Below are 18,826 nucleotides of genomic sequence, written 5' to 3'. Positions count from 1 at the left end.
TTGGAATTATGGTAAGACATTAGAATCTTGGGCTGGAACGATAGCACAGCAGGTAGGGCGTTTGCCTTGCATGCAGCCTGCGTGGGTCACCCGGGTTCCATTCCTCCACCGCTCTCAGAGAGCTCGGAAAGCTATTGAGAGTATCTCGTCTGCACGGCAAAGCCTGGCAAGCTACCCATGATGTATTTGATATGCCAAAAACAGTAACAACAAGTCTCACAATGGAAACGTTTCTGGGCCTGCTCGAGTAGAATCTTATAGTGTAGTCTTATAGGACTGATACTTATTTGTATAACATTAGCTTATCTCTGCTTCTGATAGCAAGGGGAAATGATTTCTACCATGCTTGTTTGGTAAACATAATGTATCCTGGACACTGTGCCAGGCTGTTTCCATTCGGGGCGCCCCAGAGGGAGTGGGCCAGAGCCCTCTCCGCTCAAAGGGACCCAGCCCTGGCAGCAAACCTCCACTACCCAACCACCGCCACACTCCAGGCCACTTTCTGGACCACATATCATAAGACACTTCCAACCCATTTTTTATAATTACCACACCATGTTGTTTTATGGGGTTCAGCAGTAGACAACAAATTATAGAGAGAATCATAGAGAGAAATATATGTGCATATATATATTGAGACTACTCTCCACACGCATGAAGGTACCAGCAGAGGAACAAAGGCATGCGTGTCCCGAGGCTGAGATCTCCAAGCCTGCTTGGATCGGGGATGAGCATCCTCCACCCAAATCCTCCATCTTGCAGTAGGCAGGGGTCACACCCACCAACTGGCCCCCTGGAGCCATGTAATCCCATTAACGGCCAACACCCAGAGACTATAAAACCAAGCTCCCAGAAGCACGCAGGCACACATCTTATTATCTCATTCTTACTTTGGACAAACTGGCAGGCTACCGAATGTTACCTGCCCACATGGCAGAGTCTGGCAAACTTCCCGTGGCATACCCAATCTGCCAAATACCAGTAACAAATAACAATGATGGGTCTCGTTCTTCTGACCCTGAAAGAATCTTGAATATGGTACTTTTAAAAAATCTCAGGGTTAGGACAAAGGAGACATTACTGGGACCTGCTGGAGGCAGTTGACGAACAGGATGGTCGTCGTGGTATACACACACACACACACACACACACACACACACACACACACACACACACACACATCTTGGAGAGCCTGGCAAGATACAGAGGGTATCCCATACGGGCAGAGCCTGGCAAGCTCCCCTGGCATATCTGATATGCCAAAACCAGTAACTTTAACAGGTTTCATTTTCCTGACCCTGAAAGAGCCTCCAATCACTGGGAAAGACGAGTAAGAAGAGGCTGCTAAAATCTCAGGGCTGGGTCTAATAGAGATGTTACTTGCTCCCACTTGAGTAAATCAACAAACAATGGGATGATGGTGATACAGTGATTATCTCCTGAAAACATTTGGAAAGCTTATTTTGTGCTTTTCATCTGCATCCTACCATTTCACAGCTGCTTAGAATAGAAATGCCCTTCTCAATTCCTTCCAAAAAGCTAGGATTCATATCTACATATGGAACATATGCAATAGATATATCTATACCTTTAAGGATTATCCCTAATGGTGGTGAGTAAACAGTATATCACAGGTGGAATATGTATTTTCCTCACCTCGTTTTGTCATCACACTTAAGCCTGTGCTTCTCGCAATGTGCCCAGGTTTGGATAAGGTGTCAGGTTGATGTATCCATTGTGCATTTTTGGAAGGCCTTGGGTTCGGTTCATATCCAGCAGCACTTAGGGCTTGCTCCTGGCTCTGTGCTCAGGAATCACTCCTATCAAGCCAAATGTGTTAGCCCCTGTATTATCTCTCTGACCCTTTCATTGCACAAGTCTGTTTGACTTTCAGAAAGTGCTCAGAATATATATTACAATGTTTTTTACTGTTACCATTACAATCCTCATTAGCAATCTCAATACATGCACGTCAGAAAGACAATTTATTGCTTTTCTATTCCTATAGTGCCATGGATTAACCCAGGGTCTGACAGATGTGAGGTGTGTGCTGGCATCCCTCCCTCATTTTTCCTTTAGCTTAAGGAAATTTATTGCAATGATTAGTATCTTTTTTAAAGAACTTAATTTAGGTCAGTTGTGTGAGTTTCATATGAATACTTTAGCTCACTGTGTCATATTTAGAAAATGCTTGTATATAAATGTTATTTGCTTTAGTATCACCAGAATTATTTTTAAACTTCCTACCTTTTTTGTGTGTGTTACTGTAGTTTCAGCTGCTTACTGTTCTTTTCCATCCACCTCCAAGTCTATTTCAGACTTTCTTGTCCTTCTCTTGTGTGATAATTTTTAGTAGAAGCGTACAAGGAATCTTACCAATGCATGTAACCCTGAAGTATCTAAAATTATTTACTCAATTTGCTTTTGACCACTAATATTATAAATTGAATTCTTGTTAATTTAAGAAGCATGTATAATATATTAAATAAATTGCCTCTGGATAGATAAACCTTAATTTTCTTTTTTTTTTTCATTTTTATTAGTGCAACACCATGAGGTACAGTTGTAGACTTACAAATTTTTGTGCTTGGTTTCAGTTATACAGTGATCAAATACCCACCCCTCCACCAGTGCCCATTCCCAACCTCCAATGCTCCCAGTGGCCCTCCCATCCCCGCTCCCCACCGTCCCACCCCACCCCTGTGGCAGGGTATTCCCTTTTGTTCTCTCTCTCGTTTTGGGTGCTGGGGTTTGCAAAAGAGGCATTGAGTAGCAATCATGTTCGGTCTATAGTCTACTTTCAGCATGCATCTCTCATCCTGGGAGGATCCCTCGACACCCTTTACTTGATGCTCCTGTCTCTATCTGAGCTGCTTTCTCCCCCAGCATGTGCATCTGGCCTCCAAGCCATGGAGTGAACCTCCTGGTACTTATCTCGGCTATTCTTGGATATTAGTCTCCCATTTTGTTACTTTATATTCCCCAGATGAATTCAGTCTTTCTATGTCTGTCCCTCTCTTTATGACTCATTTCACTTAGCATGATACTTTCCATGTAGTACCACTTGTATGTAAATTTCATGACTTCATCTTTTCTAACAGTTGCATACTACTCCATTGTGTAGATGTACCAAAGTTTCATTAACCAGTCATCTGTTCTCGGGCACTCGGGTTTTTTCCAGATTTTGGCTATTGAGAATAGTGCAGCAATGAACATAGAAGTGCAGATGTCATTTCGACTGTACTTTTATGCCTCTCTGGGATATATTCCCAGGAGTGGTATTGCTGGATCAACTGGGAGCTCAATTTCGAATTTTTGAGAATCGTCCATACTGTTTTCCAAAAGGACTGAACCAGTCGGCATTCCCACCAGCAGTGAAGGAGAGTCCCTTTCTCACCTCATCCACGCCAACGCCAATTGCTTTTGTTCTTTTGGATATGGGCCAGTCTCTGTGGTGTGAGATGATATCTCATTGTGGTTTTAATCTGCATCTCCCTGATGATTAGTGATGTAGAGCATTTTCTTATGTGCCTTTTAGCCATTCTTATTTCTTCTTGGGGAAGTTTCTGTTCATTTCATCACCCCATTTTTTGATGGGGTTAGATGTTTTCTTCTTATAGAGTTCAACCAGTACTTTGTGTATCCTTGATATCAACCCTTTATCAAATGGGTATTGGGTAAATACCCTTTATCATTCTGTAGACTGTCTTTGTATTCTGGTTACTGTGTCTTTTGAGGTGCAGAAGCTTCTTCATTTAAGATAGTCCCATTCGTTTATCTCTGTTTCCACTTGGTTGATCAGTGGAGTGTCATCTTTGAAGACACTGTTAGCCTCAATATCGCGGAGGGTTTTGCCAACCTTGTTTTCAGTGTATCTTATGGGTTTTGCCCTGATGTTGAGATCTTTAATCCATTTTGATCTGACTTTTGTGCGTGGTGTTATGTCAAGGTCTAAGCCCACTTTTTTGCATGTTGTTGTCCAGTTATGCCAGCACCATTTGTTGAAGAGGCTTTCCTTGTTCCGCTTCACATTTCTTGCTCTATTATCAAATATTAGATGTTCATACATTTGGGGTTGTGTTTATGGATATTTTACCCTGTTCTATTGGTTTGCAGCCCTGGCTTTGTTCCAGTACCATGCTGTTTTAATTATTACCGCTTTGTAGTAGAGTTTGACATTGGGGAGAGTAATGCCTTCCCACATCTTTTTCCCAAGAATTGCTTTAGCTATTCGTGGGTGTTTGTTGTTCGATATGAATTTCAGGAGTGCGTGATCTGTTTCTTTGAAGAACTTGATGGGTATCCTTATAGGATTGCGTAGAATCTGTATAATGCTTTTGGGAGTGTTGCCATTTTGTCGATGTTAATTCTTCCTATCTATGAGCAGGGGATAGGTGTCCATTTCCTCGTGTCCTCTTTTATTTCATGGAGTAGCGTTTTGTAGTTTTCATTGTAGAGGTCCTTTACCTCTTTAGTCAGGTTGATTTAGAGGTATTTGATTTTCTGGGGCACAATTGTGAACGGGATTTTTTTTATGTCACTTTCCTCTCTCTCATTATTTGCATATAGGAAGGCCATGAAATCCTTAATTTTCTATGGGACAAATCTGAGGCATTATAAAGTGCCTCAGATTATGGTTTAATTTCATTAAGGAGTGGAAAAATCTTCTAAATTGATTATTAAAAATTTATTTGTCAAACATGTAGCTCAGTTCAAAATTTTGCAAGAACAACATGTTTGTATTAATGTCATGGTCTGAAACTTATATTTTCTTGTTTCTATGAAATAAAAGCAAACCTGCAATTAAAGTCCTTAGTATATAATTTAGTCATTGTCTTGTGACTCATCTTTCCTTTAGAATTCCAGTCTTCCACTTAATACTTTCCTGAGTCATGTCATCCTCAAGGAGAAAAATAGAAGCTTACATCAGTGGAGCTAGAAGGCAGTATTTCTATTCCATTGTATAGGCTTCATTATTTAATATTCATCATGGCCTTGAAATCTGACCAGAACAACTCTGGCTTATTGAAGGCTTAGCATCTTTTGCCTTTTACTCATTATTCCCTAATAGGGCATGTCCAGCCGCAGCGCTGTTGATGAATCTCCATTTCTAATTGATGCAAGTGGTTTATTCAAAAGGCAGATTTTCTCTGTAGGGGTCATAATTGGTAATCAGCCTTTACTAATGTGGCATCACAGAGTGCTTAGAGTCAATGGTGAATTAGTGGTTACAGGGGAAATCTGACTTTTTGTTCAACCGAATGAATACCAACACAGTGGTATTCTAGGCTTTAATTATAATGTATCAGTGGTAAAATTTTATATTGTGCTGCAATGACTAGCCCAAAGGCCTGTTGCATATCCAGAGCATCTTTGATATTAGAAATACCAGAGAGACTTAAAATTTTTTAAACTAGCAGTGTCTGTATTTAAAAGCTGTACACCGTGTTGTCAATTATATCTATGTCACAGTTGAAAAAAAAGAATGAAAAATGTATTTAGAGTTGTTAAAAAGATAGAAAGAGATGTATTTATAGGTGGTAATTTGTTAATATACACAATAGGAATATATATATATATATATTTATATATATATGGTTTGTACCTCCAGTCATTGAAGAAATTGTTTCATTATACAAAATTCCATTTATTTAACTTCTTGACTGTTAAGATAAAAATTCTGATTGTGATACATGTATAGTGGGTCTCCATGAATAAATTCTTATTCACTAGCAATTAATTTTCTCAGGACTTTTGGCTTCGTTTGGTTTGGTTTGATTTGGTTTTCAGCCACACCTGATGAAGCTCAGGGCTAACTCCTGGCTCTGCACTCAGGAATTACTCCTGGATGTGCTCAGGGAACCTTATGGGATGCCAGGGATTGAACCCGACTCACACAACTCATGGTACTATCACTCTGGCCCCAATTTTCTCAGTTTTATTGGACAAAAGAGATCAGAAAAATATTATATTTAGTTTTATATAAATATATGAAATTTGTAAAGCCTTCTGTCTTTAGTGGAATTATAAATCACTCCCTGATTAAATTAACTACTATGCACTGCCTGTGAAATTGAATGGTCTACCTGTTAACATTAGCCTAACCTTTATCTTGGTGATTCTAATCTTTTAGAATATAATCTATTTATTAGATGAAAATATATTAAGGATAATCTGAAAACATGCTTTCTATGTTTTGCTTATGTTTTATTAATAAATGACTTGAGTATATTTTAGAATAACTGTACTTAATCCGTATGTTTTATGTAATGTCATGTGGAGAATTCAGGAGAATATTTTGGAAAAATATTGGAAAGGTATACAATTTTTCTTTGTAGGCATTCTGATAATGAAGAAAGTCTTAGTTCTCTGAAATGAGTTTACTTGAAATTTTTATCTAATAGCTAACGCATTTATGCCAAATATATTTCCTCCAAATTCTCAGTTTATTTTTTCCTAATAGTTGGTTTATTATATTGATCAATAAACTACTTATGTGTATCAGAATTACACAGAATATTATGTACCAGGGACAATAATTTTATAAGTATTATTTAATTTTATTTTATAGATTGAAGTGTTTTCACAAAAATACTGGAAATTCTAAATACAACTCACTTATTTCCTACCCACTGTCTGGTCTGACCCCAGAAAAATGCTTATTTTAATGTTCCCTTTTCTTATTTAAGTCAGGAGCCAGAGAGATGGTAAATCAGGTTAGGCACTTGTCTTGCATGCTACCGACCCGGGTCCATCTCTGACAGCCTGTATGATTCCCCAAACCTTCCAGGAGGGATCCCATAATGCAAAGCCAAAGTAAGCCCTGAACACAGTGAGGTGTGGGTGTTGTCCTCCCTCTCAAAGTAAATGCCGACAGTGCCCAGGAATAGAGAGTAGAGTGTAAATGAAAAATGAATTAAAATTCACAGTTGAATCCAAAAAGAATTCCAGTTATTTGCACTCTTGTATTTTTGCAATCAAGGTGGATTATGTTAGGTTAAATATTCTTTTGCTTTGTGTTATTTATTTTTAAAACTTTATCATTATCTTCTGTTTCTAGTTTATTTTTTATGCTGCATAGACCTACCCCTTGTCTTTGAAAAGAGGGCACTTGATGCTTTCTCTATCCAGGTGTTTTGCCACTTTACGGAGTTGTAGCATGACTTTTAATTTAACAGTCAGTGTGTTAGTGGTAGGACTAACATATTTCTATTTGTATGAATAAAAATAGCTATCTGTTTTCAAAATCTTCTATTCACCCCATCACATTGCATTCATCTATGGAAACACAGTCTGGTTATCTTACAAAATTTTAAAGCATAGTTCATCCCATTAGAATGTACTTTTATGTTTTTCTCCCAAAATTTTATTTAAAAACATGGGCCAGAGAGATACTATCATGCTTATAACATTTGCCTTGCATGTATCTTAGGTTCATGGCATAGCATGAAGTTCCCTGAGAACAGAGCCAGGAGTAATCCCTGCTCACTGCAGTATGGCCCAGAAACTAAAATAGTAATAATAATAATGTGGTCATTTTAAATTGCCTAAGTATGAACCTGGAGTTTGGAAGATTATTTTAAAACATTATTTGCATCACTCGATTTCAATATTACTCATGATAACCTCATAGCAGTCTAACAGTACCTTTATTTTTGTTATGTTTTAAGGAAATTATTTTGATAGTGCAGAAAACACTAGTTTCTAAAATTAAGTATTCAAGGCTTAGATTGTTTAGGGTTTAAGACATTCACCTCTATGCAGTTGATGTAGTTGATCCCTGGTACCACATAGAGTCCTGAGCACCACCACATGCATCCTTGGAGGCTGCCAGAACCACTGGGGTGGCTCAGATTATCCTTGGAACCAGGGCCTGAAGAGCACCACATTTCTGGTCCCCAACCTTGTTGGCCAAGAATCAACAGGAGTGGGTCTGGAGTGATAGTACAGCTGTAGGGTGCTTGCCTTGTGTGTGATCAACCAGGGGTTCAATCCCTAGAATCCCAGATGGTCCCCTGAGCCCTGCATGAGTGAACTTTTAGTGCAGAGCCAGGAGTAATCCATGAGCATCACTGGTTTAAACCGTAAGAAAACAGAAAAGAAAGTAATAACCAGTAGGGCCCTTCCCAAATGAATGAAACGTTGAAAATACCGATATAAATTTAGCTTTGATTTTTTTTTAGCTTGGTCTTGGTTTGGGGACCACACCAGTGATGCTCAGGGATTACTCCTGATTCTTCGCTCAGGGATTGCTCCTGGCAGACTTTAGGGACTTTGTTTTTTTTTTTTGGGGGGGGGGGGCTTGCCAGTGATAGAAGCCTGGCCTCCACATGCAAAGAAAATGCCTTACAGAATGTACTATTACTCTGGCCCCTAAATTTAGTATATTTTAATTAAGGTAGAGGTAAAACCACCATATTTTAACATAGTTTCAAAAAATGTTATTTTGTGAATGCCTTTGGGATAAATTAGTGAAATTAATTTCTTGCCAAAGGAAGGCAGTGAGATATTGCAATATCAGAAGCATGGTTTGGATAGATAGAAAATTAATCTTCACCCTTAAACTCCTGAGATACTTTCTTGAATCATTTTTATTGTATTTTAGTGTCCACTTAGCCCAGTACTCAGTATTGGTTGTGGTTCATATTTAATTGTAGAATTTCACTAGATCTCTTTTCCTGGAGTATTTCTTAAAAGAAAAATGATAGAAACACATGCAAATGTCACGGAAACATGACCTAAAATAATCTTCAATTGCTATCTCTTTGTGGAGATTTATATCCAGTGTTGTCAAGCCGAGAATTATCTCCAGTTGCACGCTACAAATTTTGTTACATAAATGGTGAAATTTATTCAGTGGTGTCATTGTAATATGGTTGCATTAAAAGATACCTTTTAATAAATGTACATTTAATAAGTACCAAATCTGGAAAACTCTAATTCTTTGAGCAATCCTAAATGACTTTAACATTGAGAAAAATTGAAAGAGAAACTAGATTATAACATAACCTATTAGCAGTAATATATTTTACTTTTTTTTCAGATCTTCTAGGGGTGGATGTCCCCAGCAGTACATAAATACCCAGAGCCACTCCTGCTGGTACTTATCTGTGCTGATACTTATCTTTGCCAATAGGGCTGACTAATTAATGTTAAAGGCCTGGCAAAGAGGTGCTTCTTAGACCCTATGGTTCTGGGGCCCTTTTGGGCTTCAACACCCATAGTGCTGTGGGTGAGAGTTAGACATTAAACTTCAGTCCTTTCCCGTGCAATTCATGTGCTGTACCCCTTTGAGCTATCTCTTCTATCTTGCTAAAATATTCTTATGTTGATCATCGTATGACTGAAATGCAAACGCGAAAGTGTGTAAGTATGTAACTGTACCACACAGTGATTCACTAGTAAAAAAATATATATATATTCTTATGTATGATTTTATTAGTGTAAATGTGACAATATTATTGTAGCCAAAGTTGTAATAATTATTTGTTTTTCTTTGTGTATAGTCTGAAAAGAATGAAAGTGAACCAGGAAGCCAGAGGATAAAGCCTGTTTTCTTCGAAGATGCGAACTTTGGTCGGCAAATATCCTATCAGCATGCTGCAGTCCATATTCCCACTGACATCTATGAGGGCTGTAAGTAGAACATGAACACGGGAATATTATGTTTTAAAGTAATTCATGTTTAAATGTAGAAAAGGTGAAAATCTGATCCTGTTATATTTATGTGCCATATTAGAATCTTTGGTAAATATTTGTGGTTGCTATTCATACATCATTACTGTGTACTTGTTGGAAAGTGTGACCTTCCTAAAGCTGTCCTTCTACTCTTTAGTAACTCATTTTGCCTTCCTAATTAACATCTGTAAGTTAAAGTCACAATCATATCATTTAGAAACTAAAGCCATTTGTTCTGGGGAGAGAGTTTGTAGAGCTAGAGTAGATGCTTTTCATACAGGAAATTGGGTTCAATCCCTAACACTGCAAAGTCCCCTCAGTAGCTCCCAAGCACTACTACTACTGGTGTGGTCCCTCCAAAATAAAGGAAAGTCAAAACTGTGTAACATAAGTGCAAATATATACATGTTCATAAAAACCCAGAAATGGCAATGGTAAAGAAATGTATATATTACTCTGTAGTTCTCATCATATCTTACTGGTTTTGCTTTTAGTTGTTTTCTCTCTCTCTCTCTGACATACCCAAGGATAGAAGTAAAAGACTCCTCCCTTGTAGTATATTTTTGCTTCCACATAAAAGAAATATTGAGAGAAGTTTAGATAATAAAACAAAAGAGAAAATGAAGGAAAGGAAGATTTTATTGAGAACATTTCCCAGTGAGGGAAGGGGATACATTATTTCTGGAGAGCCACTAAATGAAGTGTGTGCAGTGATGTTTCTCAGAAACACTCATGTTTGACTAAGGGCAGAGCCTGAGGCTTCCAAGGAGCATTTCTACTGAGGGCCGTGAGGATAAGCTGACTCTGAAAAGCTCGCCCAGCATATGCTCACAGCTCCTTTCTGCTCTGCTGTCCTTTCTCAGTCCTCTGTCCCTCATACTCTATTTCTCTTACATGTTAGTGGAATAGTTATTTGAGATTTTCTAAGTCTGCTCCTTATATACTTGTCTGTAGAGACTGGAGTATGTTGAGCGTCCTGAGTACACCCGTAGGTGATTAGTTTTTGGAGTCAGACAACCTGAGTTCAGATACAAATACGATTTGTATTTCCTTAGGAAAATCCTTTGACTTCCTAAATAAACATTTTTATCTGGGTAAAGTGGGGATAAGATGAAGACTAGAAAATATATTTTATGATTTCATAATAGTAGTAGGTATGTAGAATTTTTATTCATGTAAATTATTATTATTATTATTATCATCATTATTCATGGTAGTTAAAGATTACTTACACACAGAGTTGATTCGGGGTAAATCAGCTTTTATTTTTTGGGCCTGGAAAAACAGTGTAGTGGGTAAATTGCTTGTCTTGGATATGGCAGACCTGGGTTCAATCCTTGGCATGCCATATAGTCCCCCAAGCTTGCCAGAAGTGATCCCTGAGTGTAAAACCAGGAGAAATAGCTGGATGTAGCTTAACAAACTAAATATTAGCTTTCAGTTTTTATTATTTGGAATTAGTCATATTTTTTTATTTAAAATGAATTTTTACATACATGTGTATGATTTTTTTTCATAGTAACTGCCATGTTTTATGCTTTTGTAATTTATTTTGTTTCTCCTTTGAATATTTTAGAGAGGGTATACTGTTTTCATGCTATTCATGACTTAAGCAAATGGCTTAAAAAATTAAACACAATTTTTCTCTTAATTGTCTACAATAGAAGTAAATGGTGTATATGATACTATCTGATGATATATGAGAAATCAACATTTTCTTTATAATAGAACTTTATTAGTTTAATTTTTGATTAGGAATCACTGGGATTTAGAATGTTTTTTTACTTAGACCATTCTGTTTTTTTTAATTATTCTTGATATTTGTGATTATATTTGGTTGGCCCCAGATATGGCCACATCCTTGACTCATTTCACTGGACCATTTGTAAAGTTGGCCAAGAATTACTAGTAATTTGAGTTATTTATGTCAACAAAATATTTGAAGTCAGTGTTATTTTTAAATAGTTTAATCCCTGGAGTATTGCAGGTCTTTTTGAAGAATATTTACTTTAGAGACTTGTGTGTAAAAGAAATTAAAACAAAACCTGCTGTGAATGAAACAAATATGTGTGAGTAGAACCTTATTTATTACTTAAGGAGAAGCCTGTTTGTTCAATGTCTGTGGCTCAAAGGGATTCTCTGAACAAATTCATTGATTGATTGTTGTGCCCAGACAAAGGAAAATAAAAAGGTTAAGTGTAATGTGTTTTTAACCTGCTGACTGGTTGATTCAGCCACTAAGGAAAGTAAGATGACTTTTTCTAGGGTTGTCTCAGTACTATTCCCCCTCACCCACTCCCACACTGTGTTTGATGTGATAGCAGAAGTCACTCGGTCACAGCCTCCCTCCACCCTTTTAAAATTGTGGAACACAAGGCGACTGTCATAAGTTGGCAAAGAGAACAACTTCATCTATAAACTTGTCTGTATAATATGTAAAACAGCAATTCAGACCCATTGTGTTGTAGAGTCTGAGAGGTCAGGCAATCCGTGGTTCTTTGACCCCAACTTCTTCCCTTCAAATAGATGAAATTTGAATGAGACTCTTAATATTCTCTTCTAAGGTTTACATAAGTAAAGTAAAGTAAAGGTAAAGGCCCTCCATTGATCGTCGATTTGCTCGAGCGGGCCCAGTAACGTCTCCATTGGAGACTTTGTTGTTACTGTGTTTGGCATATCGAATACTCTGGGTAGCTTGCCGGGCTCTCCGAGAGGGGCGGAGGAATCGAGCTCAGGTCGGCCATGTTGGCCGCTTGTAAGGCGAATGCCCTACCCGTTGTGCTATCGCTCCAGCCCTAAGGTTTACATAGAAAAGTAAATTACTTCCCATCCCCAGTCTGTGCACTGCTCCCACTTCCCTGCCCCTAGTTTAGAAGAGGAATTTCCTTGAAATTTAGGATCAGTGATTTTTTTACAAGTTCTTAAGTTTTCCATCGATTCTCAACAAAGGATATAAGAACTTAGCACATTTTTAAAAATGTGAATATAAATAACAAAAGTAAAGAAACTGTTAAAAACAGTAAAAAATATCTTTTCTCTGAGGAAAAAAATGGAGTTTGGAGAAATGGGAAAAGGCAGTGAATTTGACAGTGTGAGGATGGCACTAGCACTTGGCAGCTGGCGCGTGAAGCATTATACACATATTAAGGGGAATAACTATACTCCAGAAGTTCTGTAGTATTGTAAACCAATGGTAAATCAATTAATTTTTATTTTAGAATAATGAAACATTTTATTGGGCAAGACAGAAAATGTAAGACCAATCAATGTCCCTGAAGGCAAAAAAAAAGATTAAAATTTTCTTTGTCTAAAAACCCTATTTAATATAGGAAATTAAAGCCCTTCAACAATAATATCTCCTGGACTCATTATAATAAACTTCTTATGACTTAGTCTGTAGAAAATTTTTTATACAGACACTAATAACCCAAGTATAAGTTTTCATCCTGCTTTATATCCTGCTTCCAACTTGACCTCCCAATTAGACATCTTTGCTACACCATTCCAAGCCTTAAAATAATGAAAAAATATATATTTGTTTTTAGGATTAGGCTTAACACGGAATATAAAAACAAAGACTCGCTTCACTTAAGAAATAAATATGAAATGGGCTAGAGAGATAGTGCATGTGGTATACCCTGGTTTGATCCCTAGCACTGCATATGGTCCTCCACGCTTTGCCAGAAGTGATTCTTATTTTTTTTTATTAGTGAGACATCATGAGGTACAGTTGTAGACTTCTAAATTTTTGTGCTTGGGTTTCAATTATACAATAATCAAATACCTATCGCTCCACCAGTGCCCATTTCCCACCACCACGGATCCCAGTGTCCCTCCCACCTCCCATCCCCCCCATCCCACCCCGCCTCTGTGGCAGGGCATTTCCTTTTCTTCGCTCTCTCCTTTTGGGTCCTGTGGTTTGCAAGAGAGGCAATGGGTGACAATCATGTTTGATCTATAGTGTACTTTCAGCATGCTTCTCCCATCCTGGGAGGATCCTCCCAACACCCTTTATTTGGTGCCCCCTTCTCTATCTGAGCTCCCTTTTCCCCTAGCATGTGTGGCTGACCTCCAAGCCATGGAGTAAAATCCCTGGTACTAATCTCGACCATTCTTGGGTGTTAGTCTCCTATTTTGTTACTTTATGACTCAGAAGTGATTCTTGAGCGCAATGAAATGATGTAAGCCCTGAACTTTTGTGTAAGTCTTGAGCACATCTGGGTATGCCCTACAAAAGGTAAATTCATTTATAATAGTTTTATAGAGTATTAGAGCCTGAAATTATTTAAACATAATTTATCACATCAGTAAATTACCTGTGTATATATTTTGCTAAAATCAAATGTCAGTAGATACTGTAATTTCACTGATCTGGTTATAGCAATGATAACACTAATAATCATAAGGAAAAATTTATATAATTTACTTAGTATCTTAGTTGGCATTGTTTTCTTATTAGGTATTGCATTTATTATTGCTTAATTAAATAACTGATGAAGGGGTCACTGTTTCTTTAACAATGACCCATAGTAATTAATCAGTTACATGCTCAGAATTAAAAGAAATTTTAATGTTCATGCCTTATACTTCAATCACTAGAATAGCTTATTGATGTTTTGTTTTTGCTGTCTTAGTTTTATTATTTGGAAGGCAGAATTGTCCTCAAAAATTAGCAAGATATTTCCTTTGCATGGATTCATGCATTACTATTTTTGTAATGATTTTTCTAGTTGTCATCATGGTTATAATTTAAGTCTCCATCAATTTTTGTCTAAAATAACAATTGATGGCACATGAAATAACGCCAAGTTGAAGTTGTTTTTAAGAGTGGAGGATGGAGATATAGATACCAGGTCAGGCATTGCCTTGCACATAGTCAACCTTGGTTTGTTCCCAAGCACCACTATATGTCACCTGAGCAAGGACAGGTGAGATTCCTGAGTGCAGAGCCAGGAATGAGCCCTTAGTAAAACCAAGTGAGCCCCCCGCCACATACACACACAAATATTAATAATCATTTAGTGTGCATAAATTATTTCCCATATGCTACAAAAGAATTGGCTTTGTATAAATAATGCATTCCCATGTAAACCTCTGCAGGTTGTAAACCTCTGCAGGGGTGATTTTAATAGTCCTAGAGTATAAAAGATAGTTCTTTGACTATTTTGATGATCAATAAGAGAAAAGAACTAAATGTTTTCAGAAATCATAAGACAGATTTTGGTATATGGAATGTTTTTAAAAATAAGCTCTGCCTTAGATTTATTTATTTAGTCTCATTTATCTTAATATTGGCTTCTTCTTCTTTGCTGAAAACTCATCACTTAGAGTCTGACCTTGCCTGGCCTGTACTTCTTTAAAATTCATATCCGCTGTTATGGGCTATGTGAGTAAATGACAAAGGAGTAAAATCAGAAATGTCAACAGGATCTTGAGAATTTAATAATTACTGGTATTCTTCATGCAGTTCGTCAGAAGAGATCAGATTTACAGGATTGTTCTAGGTTTCTGAATTTAATAAATGTGAAAGTGCACTTTAATTGAAAGCTTAACTGAAGGAACCAGCCTCCTCTTTCACTTAAAGACAGTTGTGTGACTATATTCTCCTAAGAAATCGCATGTTCTAATTTCCCAAAGGCAATTACTTTTTAAAGTCCCTAGAATTGAAATGTAATTATTTTTGCTCTTTGATATATTTTGTATAGTTAGTATAGTTAATTAAAATCTGATCTAAAAGTTTTCCCGGGAATTTCACTGGTGGGTATTTTATAGGGCAAACAAACCATGCTTACTTTCATTTTCAGTTTTAATTTCTCTATTTAAGTGTATAAAAGTGAACATAAAACAGTAAAAGAAATGTTCAATATTGTGACTTAATTTTGATTTAATTATGAACTTTAATTTTGCTATCACTTTAGATTTGTGTTGAGAATGTCTGCATAGAATATTTTATGATCATTTATTAATAGAAACTTAAAGACTTACGATAGAAAGCATATAAAAATATAACTGTGATGAGATATAAATATTTTACCAAGTAATTATTCATAGAATTACTATAAATTCTGATGTTCCTAGAGAATATACATTGGAAACTGAAAATATAATAAGGAATCTCAACTTATGCAGTACTTCCAGAAAGTAGTTTCCTTTCTTCTTGCATTAGCCTTGTAATGTAAACAAAGTGGTTAAGATTTCCCTTTAAGGAGCTAAAAACAGCATTACTGGACTCCAGCAGCATCACATCCTTGGATTCTAACTTTGAACCATTCAGCTCAGTTGGCTAAAGATTGATGGTAGCATTTACCCTGAGTCCTCTGAGCAGTTCCTGGTAGCATCCCACTCCCCTTCCAACAACAAAAATCTTTTTATATATGATGAACCATTCTGGTATGTCACATTAGTTTTTTTTAAAATAGGATCACATATCAATATAGACTTTATTCATATAGACAAAGCTCAAAAAGGAATTTAAAAATTATTTTAGTGGTATTTTATTAATACTGTTAATTTTAACACTTTTTAATAGTTGATGTAATAAGTTTACAATATTGTTCAAATTTCCAGTATCGATGTCCAATATTACTTCCCAACATTGCAGTGTTTCTGACTCCCCCCCCCATCCTTATGTCACCTCCAGTCTGTCCTCCTTCCCTCCCAGCCTTCTCCCCATTATTTGCTGATTGACTGTTAGGATTTAGTGTACGATCTTACATCCATCCCTTAGAACCTCATGAACTCAAGGCTCTCCAACTATGCAACAACATTTCAATTGAGAAGTGAGTTAAAAATACCCGAACTTTGAAAAGTAATGAATTAATGAAAGTACAATTTTCTAGAGGATCCAAAGATATCCTCTGTACCTCCCTCTCAATAACTTCAATATTTTTCTCTCTTATTAAAATAGAATTCATGCAAGTTAGTTTTTTCTTTAGTAACTCAGTGGTAAAAGACAGACACTGATGAGAGAAATTGAAGTGCAGGAAAAAGAGACATTTCTTATTTTTTTTCTGATTAGATGAACCCTTACATGGATGCAAATTGCCACTGTTTTATGCTTGCTGGGCATGCTTTTGTGGTACACTTGTGGTTTCATGACATAACTGTACTTGTAAGCATTGGACTGTATAAACTATTATTATGTGAACATGGTAATATGTGGGTTCTTTTTCCTCCTCATCCTCATCCTCATCCTCCTCTTCCTCTTCCTCCTTTTCCTTGTCCTCCTCCTTCTTCATCTTCCTCTTCTTCCTCTTTCTCTTCTTACTTCTCCTTCCTCTTCCTTCTCCTCCTCCTCTTCTTCTTCCTCTCCTTCCTCTCCTTCCTCTTCTTCCTCTTCTTATTTCTTCCTCCTCCCCCTCTTCCTTCTCCTTCTTCTTCCTCCTCCTCCTCCTCTCTTCCTTTCCTCCTCCTCCTCCCCTCCTCCTCCTCCTCCTCCTCCTCCTCCTCCTCTTCCTCTTCCTCTTCTTCCTCCTCCTCCTCTTCTTTTTGGAAGAAAGAAAATTCACTTCCCAAAAGTGACTCAGGGTGCAGTCTCCATGGTACTCTTGGTAAACATGGCCATTATTCAATGTGAGGTCAGAGGATGCTGTTCCTCTCATGCGCTGTAGTACCAGGGCCACCCCAACGGTACTCAGGAGCTTCTAGATCCATGGCTGGTGATCCTCAGGGGGCCTCCAAGGCTGCATCCAGCAGTGCTTCAGAAGCCTTGTATGCTGAGGAATGGACCAGAGCTGGGACACATGTACTGTTGTACTATCTCTCAGCCCCTGAGCTGTCTCTTTCTTTAAGAAACAAATGATTGTGAAATAAAGCCATATCCTTTTATGACATAATCATGATCTCGATCACGATCATCCTGTTGTTTGTCGATTGCCTCAAACAGGTACCAGTAATGTCTCCTTTGTCCTAGCCCTGAGATTTTAAAAAGTGCCATATTTAAGACTCTTTCAGGGTTAGGAGAATGAGACCCATCATTGTTACTGGTATTTGGCATATTGGGTACACCACGGGGAGTTTGTCAGACTCTGCCGTGTGGGCAGGTTACATTCGGTAGCCTGCCAGGTTGTCCAAAGTAAGAATGAGATAATAAGATGTCTGGGAGGTGGGTTTTAAGGTCTCTGGGTCTTGGCCGTTGATGGGATTACACGGCTCCAGGGGGCCAGTTGGTGGGTGTGACCCCTGCCTACTGGAACATGGAGGATCTGGGTGGAGGATGCTCAGCCCCGATCCAAGCAGACTTGTAGATCTCAGTATATTATGACATAATATAATATATAAAAATTAGAAAGGACAAAAAAGCAAGAAATATATAGATCAACCTGTCTTATCAATGATAATAAACAAAATACTAAGGAAAACAGCTGCCAAATGAATCAGTAAAAGAATAATACGTGATCACAAAAATAAATTAATTATGGGATAATTAAGATCTATGAAATTTTTTTATGCTCTGTATTAATGCATCTTAAACTTTTAATGAAATTTTAGATCCATTTATAAAATTAAACAAAAATACTACTTACTACCAAACCTTAAAAAGAAAAAAAAAACCCTGGTGATTAGGAGAGCTAAGAAAAAAATCCTATATAGAAGTTGGTGGCCTTTTTTCTTTTTTTTTCCAGATTAATTATTTTTCTGCTCTGGTATTTATCACAAATGTGAATTTCGATCAAAATATGAAAAATTGGGGGCAATAGTATATATATATATATATATATATATATATATATATATATATATTTGTCTTTTGTTTGTTATTTGGATCACACCCAGCCAGAATTAAGCCAAGATCAGGGCTTAATTCTGACTGTGTGCTCAGGGATCATTCCTGGTGATACACAGGGAATGTATGTGGTGCTAAGATTGAACCCAGGTTGGCCACATGCAAGGCAAGCATTTTACCTGCTATAATGGCTCTTCATCTTTGTAATACATGCTTGAAGTATATTTAAAAACAAAAACATAATTTTCTTTCAAAATATCCCAGTAACACCTTAAGGTGCATTATTTCAGGTAATAGCATTGTATGTTTACACTAAAAAAATGAGGAGCACCTTAAAGAATAGTGAGTAAATTATCATCTTGCTTATAAAATAAATAAAATACCTTTCATGTTTGAATTCTTATTAATTACTAAGACTTCTTT

At 37.1% G+C, this 18,826-nt stretch overlaps 1 protein-coding gene across 1 annotated transcript in view; it reads left to right on the top strand.

The window, feature by feature from the left end:
* The window catches only part of CACNA2D1 (calcium voltage-gated channel auxiliary subunit alpha2delta 1), a 474,650-nt gene that overhangs the window by 295,488 nt on the left and 160,336 nt on the right, over positions 1-18,826 (top strand). Inside the window, exon 6 of the mRNA XM_056118578.1 lies at positions 9,507-9,636. Coding sequence (XP_055974553.1) covers positions 9,507-9,636 — 130 coding nt within the window. The remainder of the gene's footprint in view (positions 1-9,506; positions 9,637-18,826) is intronic.

This window comes from Sorex fumeus, unplaced genomic scaffold (genome assembly GCF_029834395.1).
Source record: "Sorex fumeus unplaced genomic scaffold, SorFum_2.1 ptg000037l, whole genome shotgun sequence".
Lineage (NCBI taxonomy): Eukaryota > Metazoa > Chordata > Mammalia > Eulipotyphla > Soricidae > Sorex > Sorex fumeus.
This window is presented reverse-complemented; position numbering and strand designations above follow the sequence as displayed.